The following is a 21,169-nucleotide window of genomic DNA, read 5'->3' on the forward strand; positions in this document are numbered from 1 at the left end:
AGTCCATGTTAGAGCACATAACGATACGTAGGATGAAAAAAAATGGATATATATATATATGTATATATATATATATATATATATAGAGAGAGAGAGAGAGAGGATAAAAGAAAGTGGGCCGTTACAATTCAATATAACAAGTACTATAATTTAAGGGCTGCTATGGGGATCTTTGACACGTGGCTCGTATCTTGGAAGTTCAAATAAAAGAGGACATTGTTCTGTCCTAAAGAAAAATAATACATAGCCATGGAGCAAATTGGAGAGTGTACGGTGTGCAATGCTAGTTTAAATCATTAATATTAACAATTTATACATCTCATTTCGTATTTTTGTTTTACGAATATATAATAGATAAAGAGCTCTTAAAACATCGACAAGTAAACCAAAAGTGTAACTGATGACGTAAAAATATGAATTACCGCAAAAAACAACGGAAGAAAAAATTGTGTTTCTATTTTTGTATTGAGCGACGTTCCCGGTAAAGTTATAGGAACTGAAAACTAAAGCGAAACTAAAAGCTTCGCCTTTAAAGGTATTAGTATAAACAGGGAAAAGGAAAACTCAACTGCGATGAATCATAAGCTTTTAATTACAAACCCTAAAATTGTAGGCTGGGTCTATGCTATTGATATAGTCTGTCAAGATTAGTGTCATGATTTCAATAAAACTATTGTTTAGAAAAAGAAAGGGGAGAGAAGTCGGAAAGTTTTCTAATGCCTCATTTCCGCAGGGATTTCCTTTCTACGAAGCGGCTCAAGATGCTTCGTTATATTTTTCATTTTTCCAACATGTCTCTCTGGTAAGGAATGTATCCTTTCAGTGCGCTTATACCACGAAAATTAAAAAAAAAAAAAAACTTGATGATTTCCAAAAAGTTAGAATATCTGGAAATTTTAACGGATCATCTGTATCACTTTTTCGGTTTAGATAATTCCTCGTTGTCGCAATAATAAAAATTAAATATTAAAATAAAATGTGTATTTAGTTTTAGCTATAATTCTTAAAACATGTACTCATATACATTCCTCCCCCCCCCCCCCCATGGAAAAAGTAACGTTATATCCCATTTATTCAGTTTAGAGTTCTTATAAGCACTAAATATTCTGATAGTGAACCGGCGCAAACAAAATTTCCTGCATTTTGATTTTAGCATCACTTTAAGCTTAATTTCAGTGAGAACTTGAGAGATAAAAACATTATCTTGCAAAAGTCCTGGACAGATACCCTTCTGTTGTGCGTATTGCACATATGTATTCCTAAGATAAATTGAGAAATGAGAAAATTCGAAACCACATCAAAATGGCGATCGAGCTTCACGATTATGTAAAAAAACGAAAGCTAAGATTGTATCATATCATTAACAAAAAACGCGAAGATATTTCTATACGGTACATTACCAGGGAAAAGAAAGAGGGACAGTCAAAAGAATAGATGGGAAACCAATATCATAGAATAGACAGGCCTACATTTATAAGCTACTCTGGCCAATGAAAGAGAGGAATGGAAAGAGATGATTAACAGTTAATGTGTGGTGTCCCAACGGTCTGACAAGTCAGGTTAAGCCATGAAACAATGTGTAGCCTGCTTCCTAAGCTTTCTTTCTCCAAATATTTAATAAGCTCTTTTTTGTGACCTTTGGTGTATATTGTAAATACTTCAATGCTCTTCATTAGTACAAATACCTTAGCATCCTGTTCAAAAATGAGTTTTGCTTTAAGATGTTTCTTCTGGTTGAGTCATAGAAATTTATTTGTGAGATTTGTTTTGATACTTTTTAGGGTACATTGTGAAATAATAAAAAGTGAGATATTATTTTTTGTTTGTTTTTATCTATTAGTACAATTAGTTTCTTTATCTAAATCTTTATTTTTTTAACATATATTTCAATTGAGGTATGCTATATTTGAACTATTTTTTTTTTAAGTTAATAGATTGGAAAACTTTAAGCACTGCAACCTGTAACTTAAAAGAAAATCATATAAAATATATAAAATGCCATTGGCTCTACTATCGATTTACTTTGATCAAAAAGTGATGAAATAAAAGATTAAGTAATATTATTATTATAATATAATATAATATTAGTAAAGTAATATTTAAATATTTACAGAAAACAGTAGTCGTCGTAAAAGTGTCAACGCGTAATTCGTGTTGCACTGTGACACAAGGGACAATAAGGGTGGCTACCTTTATTTTTTCTATTAGAGCTAGTCCCCTTTATTACTTGATTTAAGTCCCTGTTAACTATGTACAATTGCCACTTCCTCTTGAGTCTTTGAGCTGACCACTGTACATTATTGTGAACTAAATCTCCATAATGTTTATATAATAGTTTTGTTGTTCTGCTCTGACTGTGTTAATCAAGAGGAGTGTGCCATTTTATAGGAATGTATCTTTCAATAACGAGCTAAGTAGACTTTATTTATTTGTTGTTAATAAGTTGGTTGATGTAAATATTATGTCTACTTAGTCTCTTATCTTTTCCTGTATGTGTTTTTTTTTTATAAAGACCAGATTTTGGTCGTATAGTATGTAAAAGACAAACTTTTGTCTTCATAAGCGACGGTTGTGTGTCTCATGGATGACGGTCATATATATATATGCGTTTTTTTTTTTGTTATATACCGAAAAAAAACTTCAAATGTTTAATTAAAATCTCGCAGTTTTACATTTTTTTAATCATACATTCAGTTATAGGCCATGTAAAATGCTTCTAAGAAAAGATATATTGAACATAGTGTTTGTATTAGCAAGTCTTGGAGTGATATCTGGTAATAATCTTTGCTTTAGTTTTTTTTTTAGTTTTTTTATTGAAACAATGACTTTTGTATTTTAAATAATATATGTTGTTTTTTTTACATCCCATCAAGGCATCCTTATAATGTTCACTTTTATTTTACTCATATTAAACGTGAAAAGCTAACATGTCAATATTAGTGTAACGCAGTACGAGTAAAACTAGAAGGCCAATAGGGACTTAAAGTATTTTCAATACCATGGTATACACAGTTTACAACAAATTGAAAATAATTTCGAAAACGAGAGTTTATTTTGAGACTGCTTATAAAAAGGAAAGAAACAAGTCATGATGATGGTTCAACAGCACATCAGTAGTTACATTAATGACATAATCAAAAACCAAATTGACCACACTGAGGAACACGACAGAAGTGCAATCTTGAGGAAGGAAAGACGGTGGCAGAAAAAAACTGATACCGGATATTGAGTTTCTGCTGCCGAGAATTCGCAGTCGACAGACACACTTAGAAAAAACACATGTTTGGATTTTGGGAGTTGTTACAAAACACGGCTTTACATTACATATCTTAATTCTTAAGTTTCTTCATTATGTCTCGCTTTGCGAGCAATAATAGTAGTTAGTTCAACATGTTTTTTTGTCTTCAACCTCAAACGATGCGAAAGCTGCAATGCAAAGATGAATATCAGAACTGCTTGATAAATGTTCATCGCCAGCTTGTCCATCGCGACGAAAAGCAATGCATTAGTAAAGTTATTGACGGTTTAGGCAGCCACAGTCAACGTTTGCAGTTTTTGTTTGATCGAAAGTAGGCAAGCACGGGCCTCACGTATAAGGTTAACAATGTTGTACAGTAAATACTTTGTTCACGTGTTTAGTTTCTTTTTTTTTTATTTCATGAAAAAAAAATTGCTGTGCATTTAATATCGATTAGATATGAGGGCCCGAATATAACAAGAAAGTTTGAGGATACGATTTTGAGCCATGGTTGGCAGCTTGCACCCCCCTGCAAAAAAATCCTGCGGGTGCCCATGCCCGTGGATATGTGAAGCCAGCCTTTATTTGAAAAAAAAAATACAACCTTATTTCCAGGCTAAAATGATGCGCCCATTTTCATTAATGAGCGATTGAAAAATAAAAAAAAGTGAAAGATGGTCGTCAGGAGTTACTAGCGGCATGGTCATAATTATTCTAATCGTTCTCATCTCTTAAATGATTCGCTTCAGTGGTAGAGGAGCTGGCCATTTTTCGCATTGTCCATTTTTTTTCCAGAGCTGAGGCCCATGTTCTTTCGCTGTCCATAGCTTTCTTGGTCACTGTCTCTCTCTATCTGATGCGGTCTAGAGCTTTGTCTTCCCAATGGTCAGTATTGATGTTCACTGAATTGAGGTCACGTTTTATTACATCTATGTAAAGGAAGTGGGACCGACCAATTTTTCTTGAGCCAGTCTCGAGTTGTCCGTAGAGGATGACTTTCGGGATGCGTTTGTCCTCCATTCGGCGAACATGTCCGAGCCAGCGCAGGCGGCGTTGTCTGAGGACTGTAAATATGCTGCGAATACCTGTTCCTGCAAGGATCTCAGTATTGCACACTTTTTCTTTCCATGTGATTTTCAAGATCCTACGAAGACATCGCAAATGGAGTGAGTTCAGTTTTCTCTCTTGCTTTGCGTAGGTGGTCCACGATTCATTGCCTTTCAGTAGCGTACTCATAACTCATGCCTTGTAGACTTCCATTTTTGTCACTGTTTTGAGCTTCTGGTTTTCCAAAACTCTTGACCTGAGTCAAGCAAAGGTCGAGGCAGCCTTCCCTATTCGTTTTTTTTAATCTCCTATTCTAAAGAAAGGTCATCTTGAATAGTGGATCCCAGATAGCAGAATTCATTTACGGCATCCAGCTTGTTATTATCTATGAGAATGGAGGGTTATGCTTTAGCAGGGGGTCCCATAACATTTCTTTTCTTCGTGCAAATAGTTAAGCTATATTCTTTACAGGCCTGAGAGATGCAAGACATTAATAACTGAAGTTCCTCTTGTGAGTGTACCACTACAGCTGAGTCGTCCGCGAAGAACATATCACTTATGAGGGTTTTTTTTGTTTTAGTTTTGGCCCTCAGTCTGGCAATATTTAGAAGTTTGCCATCGAATCTGGAATGAAGATATATGCCTTTGGTGGATTTACAAACGCGAGGTGGATTAGCATTGAAAAGAGTATTCTAAAGAGGGTTGGGGCCAGGACACATCCTTGTTTGACTCCGCTGTTTATACTGAAACTTTCGGAGCAGGCACCATTGAACTGTATTGTATCCATCATATTTGGTGGAAAGAGACAATAATATTTAGCAGCTTAGGTGGACAGCCTATTGACTCTAAGAATTTAAAGAGGACTAGATCAACGGCTTTTGTCAGGTCGATGAATGCGATGTACAAAGGCATTCTTTGTTCTCTGCATTTTTCCTGAAGTTGACGGATGGAGAAAATCATGACAATTGTGGATCTCCCTAAGCGAAAGCCGCACTGTGATTCTGGATAGACTCGATCGGCAAGTTTTTGTAGCCTAGGGAGTATCACTCGAGCAAAGACTTTGCCTACAATGCTTAGGAGAGAGATTCCCCTGTAGTTGTTGCAGTCACTTCTGTCGCCTTTGTTCTTGTACATGGTGATTATCTTTGCATCACGCAGGTCTTGTGGCACAGCACCTTCTTGCCAACATTTGCAAAGCAGTTCGTGTAGAGGCTGGATTAGTATAGTTTTGCATTGTTTTAGAAGATTGAAACTATATGTTGTTTTTTTTAAATTGTGGGTTTGCCTCCATGTATAAATAGCTCCCATAATTTTTTTGCTAATATCATTTTAAAAATATTTTTGTCTGCCCTTCTAATTTATGTACCTCATTAATTCATTAAGTTTTTGCACACAAATCAAAACTATTCAATGATCCATATAATTAATTTGTTTACAAAAAATATATGAGTTTTATGGTTTTATTGATGGCAAATAAAATATTTCTTTCTGTATTATTTCCAGATTCTTTTCTTTTAGAGTGCCCTCCTGTGCACGAAAATGCAGTAGCAACTTTAAAAGCTTACGTCAATCGTACAATAGATAAGACTCGCAGAAATGTTCATCCAGCACTTAAGTTTTCTAAGAATAACATTCCAGTACTTAGCTGTTCGTTACATGAGGACTCAAAATGTGTAGATGAAGGCAGTAACATTACCAATATGAAAATTAATTCTACAAAACAACTTACTGAAAACCACTACGTCATCACTCTTGAAGTACTCACTAACACAAACTGGAGAAGCGATTCAACTAAATTGTCAGCCTTCGGAGAATGGCAAGTGAAGTTACTAAAGGACATACAAACATGTGATTTGCAAGTCTATGGTAATCTATGTATTTATTAGTATTATTTTAATCTTATGAAGTACATCCTATTTATACCTACTTATAGTAACATAATCGATTTTTTTTTTAATTTGCAAAACCGTTGTTCAAGGATCTTTACATCCATAATTTATAGTAATATTGTTTTTTTTCTCTTTCAAAAAAATTGGTTAAACACACCAGCCACACAAACATGTGTACTAGCCAAACTTAGAACCTTAATTTTTTATTTCTGTTGAACCTAAAAATTTATCTCTGAGTTCTTAAGCACATTTGAACAATGTTTCATGCGTTACCTAAATAAAATAAGAATTATTAAGCTAATAGCGAAAAATGTTATGATAAAATGATAATATAAAATGTGCGCTTCATTTGGTAAATCTAAATGCTAATAAAAAGTAATCAACATTGATGATCATTTGAAAAAATCCAATATTCAGATGAAATTCAATTGGTAATATCAGTTGTTATGTTTTTAAAATTAGTTTTTTTCTTTATTTTTCTTACTTATTTTCAGTAATAAGATTACCTTATAATGTTTCATTGCTTTTTATACTTAAGCCCGTGATACATATTTGTTGTTAGTTTAACAATAATTACACCAATAAAATATAATATTTTAATTATACAAATATATTCACAATTAAATTGAACCGTAAAGGTTTAATTATATTTTTAACAACTCCGATGTCTTGATTCTTAATACTGGTGAAGAGGAAAAGGGGTTGAAAAAAGTTTATATGCATACGTCTGAAAATAAACTTATGATATGTTCAGTGTTTATTAAAGTAGTTTCATGTGAGTAATATCCTGTTGTGATGTATCTCCGTACTGACACGTAATTTTTGTAATGGGAAAGAGCTTTGATTATTGAAAGTAAGAAGGTAAGTAATATAAAAATATATAGATCTTATTTAAGTAATGACAAATAGGCCTATATCCTACAAAAGCTGAACTAGTCTATTTAGTTTACTATACAGTATTTGAATGTTCAATGAAATAAATGAAATATTTGAAATATATATATATGAAACATTTACATTTACCATTGAAGTCAAAGAAAATCTTTTTCAAGAAATTATATTTGATTATCAAAATATATTCTAATGTTCCCTCTAGATTTCAAGAAATTTAACATTACTGCTTTTTAATTTCGAGGTTAGATTATCACAATTCATTCTAGTTAAGTTTGTAATGACATTAGAAAGTAAATAGAAAAAAGAAACCTAAATGAATCTAAATAAAAAAAAACAGATCAATGTTTTTCTTAATTGTAACAAAATGTTTTTTCTAATCACCACATGTAGCGTATTATAGACTAATATAGACCTTTGATACATCTACAGGTAATACCGTCTGACTGACTAAACATCCAAGGGAAAAAGCTAGAAGCAAATGTAAACAAAAAAAAAAATGTAGTGTAGGTAGGCATAGAGAACGTATTTCAGACTAAACATTCATTGCCTTTTTTTATACATTTTTTTCCAAATCATAATCATGAAACAAAGTACACATCAGTTTTTGAGAATTTGCTGCAACATTCTCTTGTAGGAAGTAACGCTTTTCAAACTATCCCAAACAGCTTCAAGCTCTAATTTAAGCCACACGAATGCAGGAAATATTTACAAATACAAATATATGAGCTTCTGATTTTTTTTTGGTTTTGTTTTCATTATTTTTGTTTTCACAATGAAAAGTTTAAAACAATTTAATAATAAATAACTATAATTGTTATAATAAATTTATTCTTAAAGTTTAATTAAGTTTGTTTAAACGTGTATAAATTTTCCATTGCATGCGCTGAAAATAAATAAAAAGTGAAAGGTATTAATTTTAGAATCGAAAGTTGCATTTGTTGATATTGTTCACCTATACTGTCCTATACCTATAGTCGCTGTGTTGTGAGAATGTCCGTTGTCGATTGGGCATCTGTATTCACCAGACACTGCAGCACTTTCACCATTCTTTCTACTTCTGCTGTTTACGCTATTAGTAATCCAAGAACCTTCCTGTATGTTTGATATCCATATGGATTTATTCAGTGCCTTATTCTCCCAAATGTTGGTGTCGAAATTGTAGAAATTCATGTAGCGTTTACATTAACTAAAATATTTTAGAAATGAACGCCATTCAACTTTTCTGCGCTCTAGTAGATCATCATACAGAATGTCTTGTTGAAGTCGACCTTGTGACATACCTGTACTTTAAACATTTCCAAGCCAGCTAAGACGTCTTCAACTGATGATAACATGGATGTCCTGGCACCCCTGCACTTCGCAGCAATTTGTCATTAATTATTTTATCTTGCCACCTTATTTTTGGAATCCACATTGAGCATCGGAATAGAAAGATATTGTTTTTTTTCCTGCCAATAGTAGCTGTGCAATGTTTCAATACATAAAGCCGAGTGCTCATCACACAGGTCAAAAGCTTCCAGTCTGAGGGACTTGTGATATCATGCTGCGCTAACAATAGCAGTCTATTGCATTCAAGCCCTTGAACTGAAATAGATATCGGGGAAGTGAGACAACGGGTGACAGTTGGAAATGTAATCAGTAAAAGAAATAGGCAAATTTAGATATAAGGCATATTTTAAAATAAATTGACTAAATTTTCTAAACATTTTTTTTATAGCAACATAACTCATTCAAACGCATTTGGAGCTTATTCATAACATGAATTTTTTAAAATGGAAATCTATAAATGGAACATAGGGGACCTAGAGCAGTTCATAAATTTAGACCCCAAAGAAAATAATGTTGGATAAAGTTGAGTAAATTAAACACATTTTCAACCGACATTTAAAAAAAAAAAGCTTTATCATAGAGAATATAAAAAAAATTGTTACAGAAAAGTAGAGTTAAAAAAAATGACGCTCAATTATTACGTTTTGAAGAATTTTCAATCTGTTATTTCACACTAATCGGTTTAGCAAAAAACAAAATGGGAAAATCGGGCAGTGGACTGAAGATAATCTAATGATAGACCACGGAATTTTAACAAACAGGGGATAAACCTGGCGCAAGTTTCAACTTGTCTTTGTAGGTTGATTGTGGAGACCTAACTATTGTCACTATGACTTTGAATGTCGCGATTTGAATGTATTTAAGACATCATTGAAAGTGGAGATTAGTCACAAAACACAATTAAGCATGTGAAATATTTATTTTAAAACATATAACCACCAATTGTGAATACTACTGGTTTCTACTAACAATAATAACACAGACATTTTTTTTTCTCAATATAACTTTTAAGAAAAATGAACAAAGATCTTAACAAGAAAAACATTTAAAAAAATAATATATTTTTTAAAAGGACAAAAACTACATGTATAATTATATAATATATAATTATTTTGGTTCAATTCGAGTAACGAGCCCGTGGCAGCCAGTAGTTAAAACTTACGCATTTTTGTTTTAATCAGCCAGTAAAGAATGTATGCGATTATGTATTGCTATGTTCATTATATGGACATCTAGAACGAGCTAGTAATTCTCAGCAACAATTAAATTTCTAGGAATATCGTTAGATGCTTATTTGAGATCATCTGTCCAGATTTCTTAAAACCATGTTCCACGAAGAAGCGACTTTAATAGAGGTATTGTTAAATTACAAGTAATCAGAGTAATAACATAAAAGTAGGTTTATCAGTTTTAAAAATGTTGACCTTGATATTCAACATTGCATTTGATTTTCAGCTAGGCAGGTTTCATAACAGGATGCCACTAATTTGTTTTAGTTTGGTTTAATATCCAACGAAGTTCTACTGGATAAAGACATCAGCAATGTGATAGCCATGGCAATGGGCAGCATGTCACGGCTTCGGAAAAAGAGTGTGGGACAATACCCTACTAGCTAACGATACCAAAGCCCTTGTCTACAGGGGAAAAAAAGCTGAATATCTTCCACCTCCGGTGCCTAAGATCTTTAAAATGAGGTGGCAAGATAAATTAACCAATGAAAAAGTGATGCGACGAACCAGGTGTAAAGACATCCGAGCTGTTATCAGAAGCAGACGCCTTGGCTGGCTTGGTCACGTTCATAGAATGCCACAAGTTGACTTCCACTAGAAATTCTGTATGGAGATTTAACAGAAGGCAGGAGAGCCGCTGGTCGTCCAAAGAAGGGAAAAAAGTGGTACTGGATAGAAAAAATGGACAGCGAGCATAAAGGAAAGGTCCCAGTTTACAGATGCCATACACAACAGTAGTAGAAATAAGAATGAAAGTACAACGTCTGGTGATTACATATGCCCAAACTTTGACCTCGGCTCTGTATCAAGGAGTGGCCTTTTTAGTCACACAAGAAGTTGCAAAGGGAAATCATTTCTCTCTTCATACTAAAAATGTCACAGAAATTGTTACTAAAAATGTTTGACAGTTTGCTGGATGAAAAGACATGCTCCAATTAGATTCCCATTTCTGTAATTCTTCTAATTATCTAATAATGTTATAGGTCCATGAGAAAAGAATGATTAAAAATTCAAATAAAATGCTAAATAATTTGCTGAATAAAAAAACAATTTAAAAAAAAAAGAAATATTTTTTTGTAAATAAGTCATTTTATTGTAGGATTTATTTTCATCACAAGCAATAATCATGCAATATTTTACAATCTATAAAAAATTTACTAGTGGCTTATGACATTGATTTAACATTTATTTTTTTTACAGCAATGAAAAAAAAACAACATGATTTAAATGTATAACATTGTAGAACATTTTTGAGATCATTCACTGAGTTCATCAGATAAATAGCAATTGTGTAAATTTTCACAAATTCAATACATGTAAATTATGAGTGAGTCTGGTGTGAATGTACACTTTGGTTTCTTATAGTTATAATGTTATTTGTTTGGTGTAATGCACAAATTGTAAGACTAATTTCCATACGGACAATAAAGATTATTATTATCATTATTATTAAAAAAATAATAGAGACATAAAAGAAGGATATGAAAAATAATTAAAAATAAGAGGTGCTTTTATACAGTTATTAAAAAAAATAGGCGTCTTTGGGTGCAGATTTGACTATGAAATAAATATACAACAGAAATACTACAATACACATAAGGAATGGTTGTGGACAGTATAGAAGGCAAACCTGAAAAATGGCAGTGAAAACGTTGTTAAAGAAACGTCTAGAGAATCTATAGAAATGATGCAGTAAAAACAAATTTCCGACCCAAAAGAAGCTATTACCCAAAAAAAGGTAAAAAAAAAAAAGGGCATACATCAACCCCAGGAAGACAAATACCTTACTTGGAATCGGCTAAATAAATGAGAACACAAATAAAATATATAAAAAAAAGAATGTCTAAATTCAATAAAAGATTAACTGAAAACCATACATTGAGGTAAAATGATTGTTCCGGTAAATACATTCAACATTTTGACTAGAAACTTTTGTAGAGAATTGCACTTTTTTCACTCTACTAAATTAGACTAAGAAGAATATTTCAGTCATCCATACCAGAAACAGTGGTAACTTTATCTTCTTTCTCTTTTTCCAAAGTTTTCCCTACTTGTACTGTAGAAGAAATAAAAGTTCAAATTAAACCTAAAAAAACTTTATTTCTTGATGAAGTGGAATCCAGGAGCTGAGCACATACACAATAATTTTGGGCAGGGGTTCTCAACCCGTGACAGGACCACTTAGGAGGATGAATAACCATTTACCAGGGTCGCCTGCAATCATTGGTATTTTTTTATTCATCTATTTTTAGCTGAAGTTTTGTTTTTGTTTTTTCCATCATGTTGTAACAAGCATATCTGTACTATAGATGATAGTACATTTACATTTGTTTTGTATAAGCAAAGGGACATTGCTCCAGTACTCAGATAACAATAATCCAACAAATTATGAAAGGATGACAAGCATCAATCAAATAACATAAAAATTAGGGATGATAAATATACATCTAAGAACACAGACATTGCAAGAGGATACAGAGGGAAATTTTAGTGAATGTAATAAAATTGTTAGATGTTTTTCTCATAACGCTAGACACTGTTTGTAGAGGAGTTTAGTGGAGGGGTTGGAGAGAACTACTTTAATTTATAGACTACCTTCTTGAATTAGATGAGCAAAGGAATGTATGTGGAAAGTTTAACTTTATATCATTATTATATTCTAAGAAAAATGGGAGGGGGGCAAAAAAATATAAAGACTAGGAACAAAAGGTCTATTTTATGATAATATTAAATAATTGGAATTAAGTTCTTTATGATTCATATTCATGTTTTTGCCCATTTTAGATGGCAAGTACAAACAGGGTCAAAATCTGACATATTTAGATAAAATGTTTAAAAAAAAAAAAAAAAAGCTAAAATAGGTTCCTTTTTTTTAACGTTATAAGGAATACAAATTTCAATTAATTTTTTTGAATATAGATATTTTAGATAGGACCTACCTGAGCAAATATACTTGCATATGTCACTGGATCATCTTCATTGTCAACAATATCAGTGTCATTTAATAATCCCTCTTGACTAGTGTAAATGGATTTAGAAACCACTAGTAATAAAAAGAACACAATTTTAACTTATTTTTAAAATCTCTTTCTCTCTCTCTCTCTCCCTCTCTCTCTCTCTATATATATATATATATATATACATATAATATAATATATCAGTTCAGATGTTAACATATTTATAAAAAGAAAACAAAAAAAATTAACCTGGCTTTTTCATCATGTTGCTGTTTTTTACATTTTTAATGTTAAAAGCTTTTGTCTCCTTGTCTTCATCTGAAGAGAGTTTAACCACCATTATAGGGGTCTTTGATCTTTCATGGTTAGGGTTCTCTTGATCATTCTCTTTAGATTAATTTAACAAAAGACAAGCTAAAAAATTTAAAAATTTAATTTATGCTAGGATTACAAGAAAATTCCTAATTGCATTAGATGCCCAATAAACTACTATGAGCTGTATATGTTTAGTATACAGTCACAAAAAAGATTTAAATTAATAAACTGTACTAAACATTAATTTAAAAAAATGAGCATAGAGTGAATGGAAATTGAAAAATAAATTTCCTCCACACAAACAGATGCTAATGAACTGAGAATCAAAGGTTCACTTTTCTAGCTTTTCCAGTTTATACCACAAAATGATTTTACATATAATCTCTTATTTTTCATCAGCTTTGTAATGTAATATTTAAGTATTTCATAACTTTTGGTCGAACCCCTTTTTTGTTATCAATCTGGCATCAAAGTGCTCTCTCAGCCAAAAATACAATATCTTTTTTGGTTAATTCCATCCAAAAACACACATAATAATAAAGCTATATCTACATTTAATTTTTTTTTAATACATTTTTATACATGTATTCAGTCCATTTTGGTTTAAATTACAAAAAGATAAAATGTATACAATGTCTTCAAAAGGAAGTTTCACACCAAGGAGAAATGAATGCAAAAGAAAAAGTTTAACTAGTGCTTATTTAGGAAGAAAGCATAATCTTGTACTCTTTGATATGTTGGCTTTATGTAAGGCACACAGAAAGTAGTAACTCGTTAAAGTTTCTTAATGTTTAGTCCATGGCAAGTGGAAGAATCAGTGATAGGTCAGTCAGTAAGTAGATACATGAATCAGGTTCCTTAGGATTATATATAGATAAATATTTTTTAATAACCTTCTAGCCTTACAAGTAACAGTGGTATGTTTTTCATGTTTAGGATGTTTCTTTAGATACTGACGATAATGTCATTGAAGTCTGAACCTCTGGAAGGATATTGAGGATGACATCTAGCAGGGATAAAATCTGGGACTACAAGACCACAGAACGACAGTCACGATTGCAAACCACACGACCAGGCAGCCAATACTAGGTCCACAACTTGACTACACAAAACATATTTCATCAATTTAATAAAGACTAAGTTATTTGTTACATGACTTCCAACTGACTGAGAGACTAATTGACTTCAACAACTGACTAGTAACTTACTTGATACATAAAGCCATTTCACAAACTGACTTAACTATTGAACTCTCATACTACCTTACTTTTAAACATATATATATATACATATCATGTTCACTATTTACACTTTCACACTCTGTACTCACAGAATTCACAAAGATACAATGAGGTAACTATTTTGCCTGTTACAGTAGTAATGAAGATTTATAGATGATTATAAACATTTGTGTGATTTCTTTTTTTTTTACATGGAAAATAAAAATATAATTACCTGACTTCTCAATTAAAGTGTATTGGCTTTCATTAAATGTAAATCTCTTAAGTGTTTTAGGTAATTTGTTGATCGTTGATGCTAGTGGCACCAAGGTTGATGATGAAGTGATGATGTCTCCGTTGGAGTAAATGTCCTGTTGTGTTTCTTTCACTTTTAATTATTAAAAAAAAAAAAAAAAGAAGAAAAAAAAGTTTAATTTTTTTTTTCAATAATTATAAAGCATATCTAGAAAAAAAAAGTCTAAAATAAAGTTTTATTATGACCTCTGGTTGTAAAAATTACTATATTATTTTTCAAAAGAATATTAAAACTCAAATACTATGAAAGTGAATACTAAATCATGTTTTTTCCCACTAAGCAAGCTATAAAGAGAGAATTCAAATCTTTCCCAGTGACCCTGAAAGGGAATAAGGTAAATGCATGTTTTAGTGGTGCTAAAAAAATTAATCTATAAAACAATTTTAAATAAAATACAGCCTCACTTATCTTAAGTGAAATTGAATTAATCATTTTTAATCAATTACCTAAATTAATGTTTAATGAATAAAAATGTAACCATATACTTGAAATACCATTTACATTAGTCACCTAAAAATTGTAAAATGGGGCTTAGAGTTATGTCATTGTCTCAGCTTTCCTCCCAACGATTGTGTTTACTTTGGCTGTGCTTGTTTGTTGTGGTGCGAATGTGTGTGATTATTGTCATGTATTCGCAAGCTGTGCTAATTGGCTAGACTCTCATCTTTATGAAAATTAATTAATTAAGATTAACTGATAAATTAATTATCAGATTGATTCATGTATTAACATAGACAACAAAAATGTGTACAAAGTTTCAACTTGATCAGCAAATTGGGAAGTGTAAGAAATAACTAGAAAAGATTTTGACTGGACAGGCAGACAAACTGTGTCAATATAAACTTCCTATATTAGCTTAATAAAAAGTGTGAAGTTCAAAAAAAATATCAGGAACAATAGCTTTATAAAAGATTCATTAGTAACATAATTTAAAAACAGCAAGTGTAAAGAAATGACATATGCTTATGTGGACATTTTCAGGAGATACCATAAAATTTAAGAAAAATAAATTATACATAGATAAAGTATGACTCAAGAGTTCCCTCATATGACTTTTGATGTTTTTAACTTGCAATAAAAAAATCCAAGTGTCCAAGTAAGACAAAAGTCATGACTCACATTAATAAGTGTTTTGCTAGGTCTAACTGTATATATAAAAAAAAGCAATGTCAATGTAATAAAACTGTCTACTCATAAATATGCTGAAAGATGAAGAAGTGTGTGTTTAAAGAAAAAAGTAATTGCTTACTTGGTTTATCGACTAAAGTGTATTGGCCATCATTCACTTTAAATCTCTTCAACTTAGTTGGACTCTTGGATGATTCTGAAACAGCTGTTGCACTTTTAGGCTGGGTTAATTTTTCATTACAATGTTTGCTACTTGAACCTGAACCAAAAAATAATAGTGGATAAAGTAAAATTTAAAAAAATACGGAGTGAGGCATGCTATTGGGTGAAAGAGGGGAAAGGTGCAAAAAGGCAGTAATTGCATTTTAGATTTTGATTGAAATATTCAGCAAAAAATAATTATTACTTTGTTAATAATGTTTGAACAATATCAGCTGTTTATGGCTTTTGCATTTACTGAACCACTAAAGGAGGACAGAATGAAGAACACAATAATGATCTTTTGATGCTCAAACTCATTTTTAATACATGTGTTACAAGAAGCATGAACATCTCTTATACTTCAGTATCAGTCAATTAAAACTTTTATTTCTTTAAACTATATTTGACATGTACTTTTTTTGACAACAAGGAATAGTATGTAGCAGCAATTAGATAAAAGGCATTTCTGAATAGAGGGGAAAACTTTAAGCCTGTTCTACTTCCTCTACTAACTAGATTACTAAAGGAAAGCATAAACATATATTTTTAAATCATTTTTTATTGAAAAGGTGGGGGGGGGGGAGTGAGCATCATAAATCTATATAATACATTGTCAAAACAATGTCTATTAGTTTAGTAGGCCTAAAATAAGAAAAATATAAATGCTAGATTAATTCTTATTATCTAAAAATTTACAGGTGAACTTTAGCAAATGACTTCGTAATTGAGAAATTCCAAAATATTTTAAAGGGATTTTTACTTGAGTTAGCAAACAAATTTAATTTGTTGAAAATCTTTTTTGCACAAGTATTTTGTAACTTAAGATGACCTTAACAACATCTGTCCTATAGACCGCCTGGTCTGAAAGTGGAACTTTTAAAACTTTTTTTGTAACTTTGATTCCTCTTTTAAATAAATTTTTTTTTCAAACAACCTGTTTCATAAAAACAAATATATCTTCTCTAAATTTGGGTCAGTGTCAGTAGTAGAAGTGGGGATGTTTCATAGAATGCTTCAAGAGCTTACTTTTCTACATGCCCCTGATATTCAAATCCTGCAGCTGGCAATTATGTGGCACTAACTATATCCAGTTGATTCTATTTCTGACTGGAGAAATGAGAAGTAAAATAACACACTAACTGAAAGCCTCTAGAAATCTTTTTAGTATTCATAATATGTCAGGAAAAGTAAAGAAACTTATTAGAGTCAAATACTTCCCAAGGTAAAAAGTCTGCATGTGAAGGTTTCTCACAAGAATGCTTTAAAGGTAAGAAACTGTAACTAAATAAAAAAAAAAAAGGATTGTGTTCATCCTTGGTGGTCAAAACTGTAAAAAAGTGTTCGAAAGCTAAGCAGCAATAGACTGTTAAAGGAAATAGCCTTCTTCTCATCAGCTTTTTGCTGCTGAGATGTCAGCTCTTTTGCAGACTGTGCCAAGGAAAAATAGTGTAATGTTCTCTTCAGTTGTTCAGCACTGCCGTACAGGGTGTTGGTTATGTTGGGCTGTAGTGGTAGTAGGTACGTATGTCTAAGGTGGATTAGGAAGGGGCATTCAAAGAGGATATGGTCCACGGTTTTATAAGAGTAGGTGCAATGTATACAAAAGGGGAGTAGTGTGAAATTTATTTTGTTAAAATGGTAATTTAACAGAGGTGTGTGTCCTGTTCTTAGTTGGAAGATTGTAGATTGCTCTTTGCAGGGGAAGAAGTTAATACTGTCCAGTTTGCTAGTCATGGTCATTTCTGTGTGAATGGCTCCGCCATTGTGCTTTCAGAACTTATCTTCCAGATCTAAAGGTACCTACTGGGTAAAGTGATGACAATGCCATTACACACCTTGCAATAAGCCTTAATAGGGCTATTTTTTTTACCTTTCAATGGATTTTAAAAGTAAAGCTTTTATTCATTTCATAGGAAGATATGTGAGCAATGCTGTCATTTATTATTATAATGATTATACCTGTGTTATTCTTATGGTTTACATAGTCTATATTGATATTCTTCAGTTGATTTTTTTTCTTCTTTTCTATTTTCAGAACATCAGAAGTTCTACAGCCTGACAACTTGAGTTCATCCACCACTGAATATGGATCTAGGCAAACAAAATTTAGAATACATTGATTTCAATAACATTATAAAAAAAATATTAAGGACAGAAAAAAAAGCTGTAATTTACATTTACATGAAACTGACCTATTTGTTGAGGGTTGCTATTAATGTTTTTTTTTTTTTAATAATGATAGTAATAAAAATTGTGATATATATTATATTTATCTTTATAGCCTGATCATGAGGTATGTTTTCTGACTGTCTCAATGGTTTTAACTTCAAACCCTGCTTGCCATTCGAGACATCTTGAGAAGGGTTTTGGAAATGATGAAATAATTTTCAATTCTAAGAGATCCAAAATGTTTAAACTGATTGATTTAACATTATAACAAAAAAACAAAAAAATCATGATTGAAAAAAAAAAGGTTTTTACCAAGACTGTTACTTTTTGGTAAAGTTAGAGAATAAATCTCAGTGTTGTCAGTTGCTGCTACTAAAATAAATAAAATGAAATATTTAAGATTACTTAAATAAGCCAAGTTTCTACAACATCTTAACAACATCTAAAAATTATTAGAAATATTTAAAAATTGTTTTTTTTTTCTTCTGATTAGAATGACACTATAAAATGTTGTATTTTTTTTATAGAGAGGTGTATTTCTTTATTATATGTAAAATTGACAGTGATGTTTCAATTTCACTCTTAAAATTACTAATTTGTATGTAGATTTCCTAAGGTTAAAAGGTGTGTGACAATGCAAATGCTTTCATGAATGTAATATAAAGTTTCTCCTTCATGGTCAAAGATGAGCACATTTCTCATTTCTAATGAGCACGAAGTTGACTGTAGAGTCCAACCCTTTAAAAAGTCAGTCACATACATGGCATGGATAGGTTGGGTGAGTTGCTGATAGGCCTGCTTCTTCTCTCAGCTTTTTGTTGGCTCTATGTTCTTTCATGCTGACCACTCTCCTTACTTCATATCTTGAGACTCCAAAACACTCACAGCTTCATCCCATGAGGAGCAATCAATTGCTAGTGTTTCCCAGCTATGAATGTTAATATTACACTCCTTGAGGGAGCTCTTGAGCGTATTTGTAGTACTTGTATTAACCCCCTTCCTGTGTAAATTTCCTGCACACAACTCACCATAAAGAAATTGTTTTGTGGAAGTGACTGTCTGGCATGTGGACTACGTGTCCTGCCCATTGAAATTTTGACCTTTTTGGCATTGGATGCCATTTTCGCTATGTTGTTTTTGATTCATAAAACATCATGAATTAAAATTAGACAAGCTTTTTGATTTCTTAAATATTTTAAGGTTGACAGAAGTATAAATAAAAATCTAAAATAAAAAAAATATATATTATTCATCACAATCAGTTCTCAAACAATTATTGGATAACTCTAAGATTTTTGTTTCTTAGTATTTAAACATTTAAGTTTCCTTTCATTTATGAAAATAAAATATCTGAAACATGTAGAATGTAAAAAAGATGTTAAAAAACTGATAACATTTTACAATTGTATAAATACAAAACTTCAGAAACTAAGTAATAAAAATTCATAATTTCCCCAAAAAATATAGTACTATTTATTTTTAGCATATATTTTTTTTTTTGCGGGAACTTAAAGCTAATATTAAGTATTGCTTCACCATCTAAAGTTGTCCTTAATGGGCCAAAAAGTGAATTGACATCCAAAGAGCTACATTTCTGAAACTTTGGAAGTTCCATCCATGACCTGGATGTAATATCAGTTTTTCCAAACACAAAAATCAATGTAATAGAATAATAGAGATGAAGTCACTTTATATGATGATTGTATATAATGAGTGGCCTGATTCAATATCTTTTATTAAAGCAATTTTAGCATGAGTTAAACTACTGTCTCTGTGTGATGTGAAGTGCTTTTGTTTCATCTGTGTTCAGGAAGTAAGAATAGTTTGCAATTTTATGATAAGAAGTTTCTAGTAACTCAGCAATTGTTAATTACAAGTGGAAACAAAAAAAAGTTCAGTTACAAAACTCCCACATACTATTTCCTGCTTGTCAATTTCTGTCTTATCAAGCTTCAATAATGTAAAGTAAAAATATTAAAATCATTTAACATATTTTGACATCAATACAAAAGATGCCATATCCAAAAATATTTTTTTTTCCTTGCTGTCAGCTGTTAGATAGATCTATAGAGATTATGACAATGATAAGCTAATGTTATCAAGTTATATTTTGAGTGGCGATGACGTTATTAATTTAATGAAAAGTGTTGGTAGCTGGCGCAACACTAATATTATGTTATTGAACAGACAAAAATATTTGTAAAACATCATATGAACATTTAAATGTAAAGTAAAGTATATTACCAAGCTCTTCTGCTTAATATTTATAAACTATTGAAATGATTGCAAGATTCCTTATTAGCTGCTCCATGCAATGTGATTGTCATCTCTTATTTTATATTGCAGAAAAAGGAAGGAGCAAAGCAAGATGTGTTTGGGGCCCTGTGCGAATTGTCAATAGACACCCAATTATGAAAGCCATTTCCTGTGACTTGAGCTAAAGATTCGCAGTAATTAGGCTCAAGAACAATACTACGTTAATGTCTATTAAAACAAATTTAAATATTTGATTAAAAGGTTTTAAAAGTGATGTTTTTAATCAAATAAAGAATTAATGTGGTGTATGCCGAGTAAAGACAGTGACAGTGGTTAAACCATATTACTCATGAATCTGTCTTTCTGTCTGTTTTGTTGTTTGCGTCCAAGAATTGTAGGAACACAAACATTGCAACTTAATTTGAAGTTCTGTGATAAGAATTATATTTTTGTTTTTTCACTTTGTCTTGAGTTTTTATTGTATTACTTTAGTCTAGTCTATACTAAAAACTGGGTAAAGTGATGTCAGGTATTTGTAAAAATATTGTTTATCGTTAACATTACTGCTATAATGTACTTAAAAATAACTTTTTTTTTAAAGAAAGTAAAAATTTACTATAGAGTGTGTTACATGCTGTTAGATTTAGTTTATAGTAGGTTTAATAGGTATTTGGGCTTTGTAAATTCATTTAGAGATAAATGACAATTATCTCATTGAGTAAATAAAACATAGTTGGAATTCTTCAACTAGTGCTATTAAGTTTAATCATTATCTTTTATAGTATGTCATGAATGTGTTAAAGCTTGCAATTAAAATCCTAAACATTGTCAAGTAACCAAGAATGAAGTGAAAAGTAGGCCTAATCTTGTTTGCATCAAGCCAGGTGAAGAACATATATTAAAAAAAAATGATTTTATGTGTTGATGAATAGAGTAACTATGTGCTATATTGGAGAGTGCATTTATATATTCTTTCTTCAT

At 31.3% G+C, this 21,169-nt stretch overlaps 2 protein-coding genes across 20 annotated transcripts in view; one reads left to right on the forward strand and one right to left on the reverse strand.

The window, feature by feature from the left end:
• The first annotated feature begins 187 nt into the window (after positions 1-187).
• LOC129922980 (uncharacterized) lies at positions 188-19,311 on the forward strand. 8 transcript variants are annotated; one of them, XM_056011461.1, is made up of 4 exons: positions 188-802; positions 2,695-2,774; positions 5,789-6,151; positions 17,799-19,311. In XM_056011461.1, the coding sequence occupies exons 1-4, from the start codon at positions 717-719 to the stop codon at positions 17,828-17,830; spliced, it is 561 nt and encodes a 186-aa protein (XP_055867436.1). In that variant the 5' UTR covers positions 188-716; the 3' UTR covers positions 17,831-19,311. The 8 variants fall into 8 exon arrangements, 2 of the variants coding, with proteins under 2 accessions (XP_055867436.1, XP_055867437.1); XM_056011462.1 differs by lacking the exon at positions 17,799-19,311 and adding an exon at positions 13,835-14,350; XR_008774916.1 differs by lacking the exons at positions 2,695-2,774; positions 17,799-19,311 and adding exons at positions 7,271-7,309; positions 7,498-10,640 and having other exon boundaries at positions 303-802.
• Positions 10,690-21,169, reverse strand: part of LOC106076788 (uncharacterized) — a 71,773-nt gene continuing 61,293 nt past the window's right edge. For 3 of the 12 annotated variants that reach the window (XM_056011448.1, XM_056011447.1, XM_056011449.1), the window contains 7 exons: positions 18,245-18,304; positions 17,723-17,854; positions 15,684-15,821; positions 14,354-14,506; positions 12,833-12,970; positions 12,566-12,669; positions 10,693-11,682 (listed from right to left, as the gene is read on the reverse strand). In XM_056011448.1, the coding sequence (XP_055867423.1) occupies positions 11,674-11,682; positions 12,566-12,669; positions 12,833-12,970; positions 14,354-14,506; positions 15,684-15,821; positions 17,723-17,854; positions 18,245-18,304 (734 nt within the window). In that variant the 3' untranslated portion in view covers positions 10,693-11,673. Of the gene's footprint in view, positions 11,683-12,565; positions 12,670-12,832; positions 12,998-14,353; positions 14,507-15,683; positions 15,822-17,722; positions 17,855-18,244; positions 18,305-21,169 lie in introns of those variants that run through there. The other 9 variants (XM_056011452.1, XM_056011450.1, XM_056011451.1 and 6 more) reach the window with 6 other exon arrangements.

Source organism: Biomphalaria glabrata, chromosome 14 (genome assembly GCF_947242115.1).
Source record: "Biomphalaria glabrata chromosome 14, xgBioGlab47.1, whole genome shotgun sequence".
Classification (NCBI taxonomy): domain Eukaryota; kingdom Metazoa; phylum Mollusca; class Gastropoda; family Planorbidae; genus Biomphalaria; species Biomphalaria glabrata.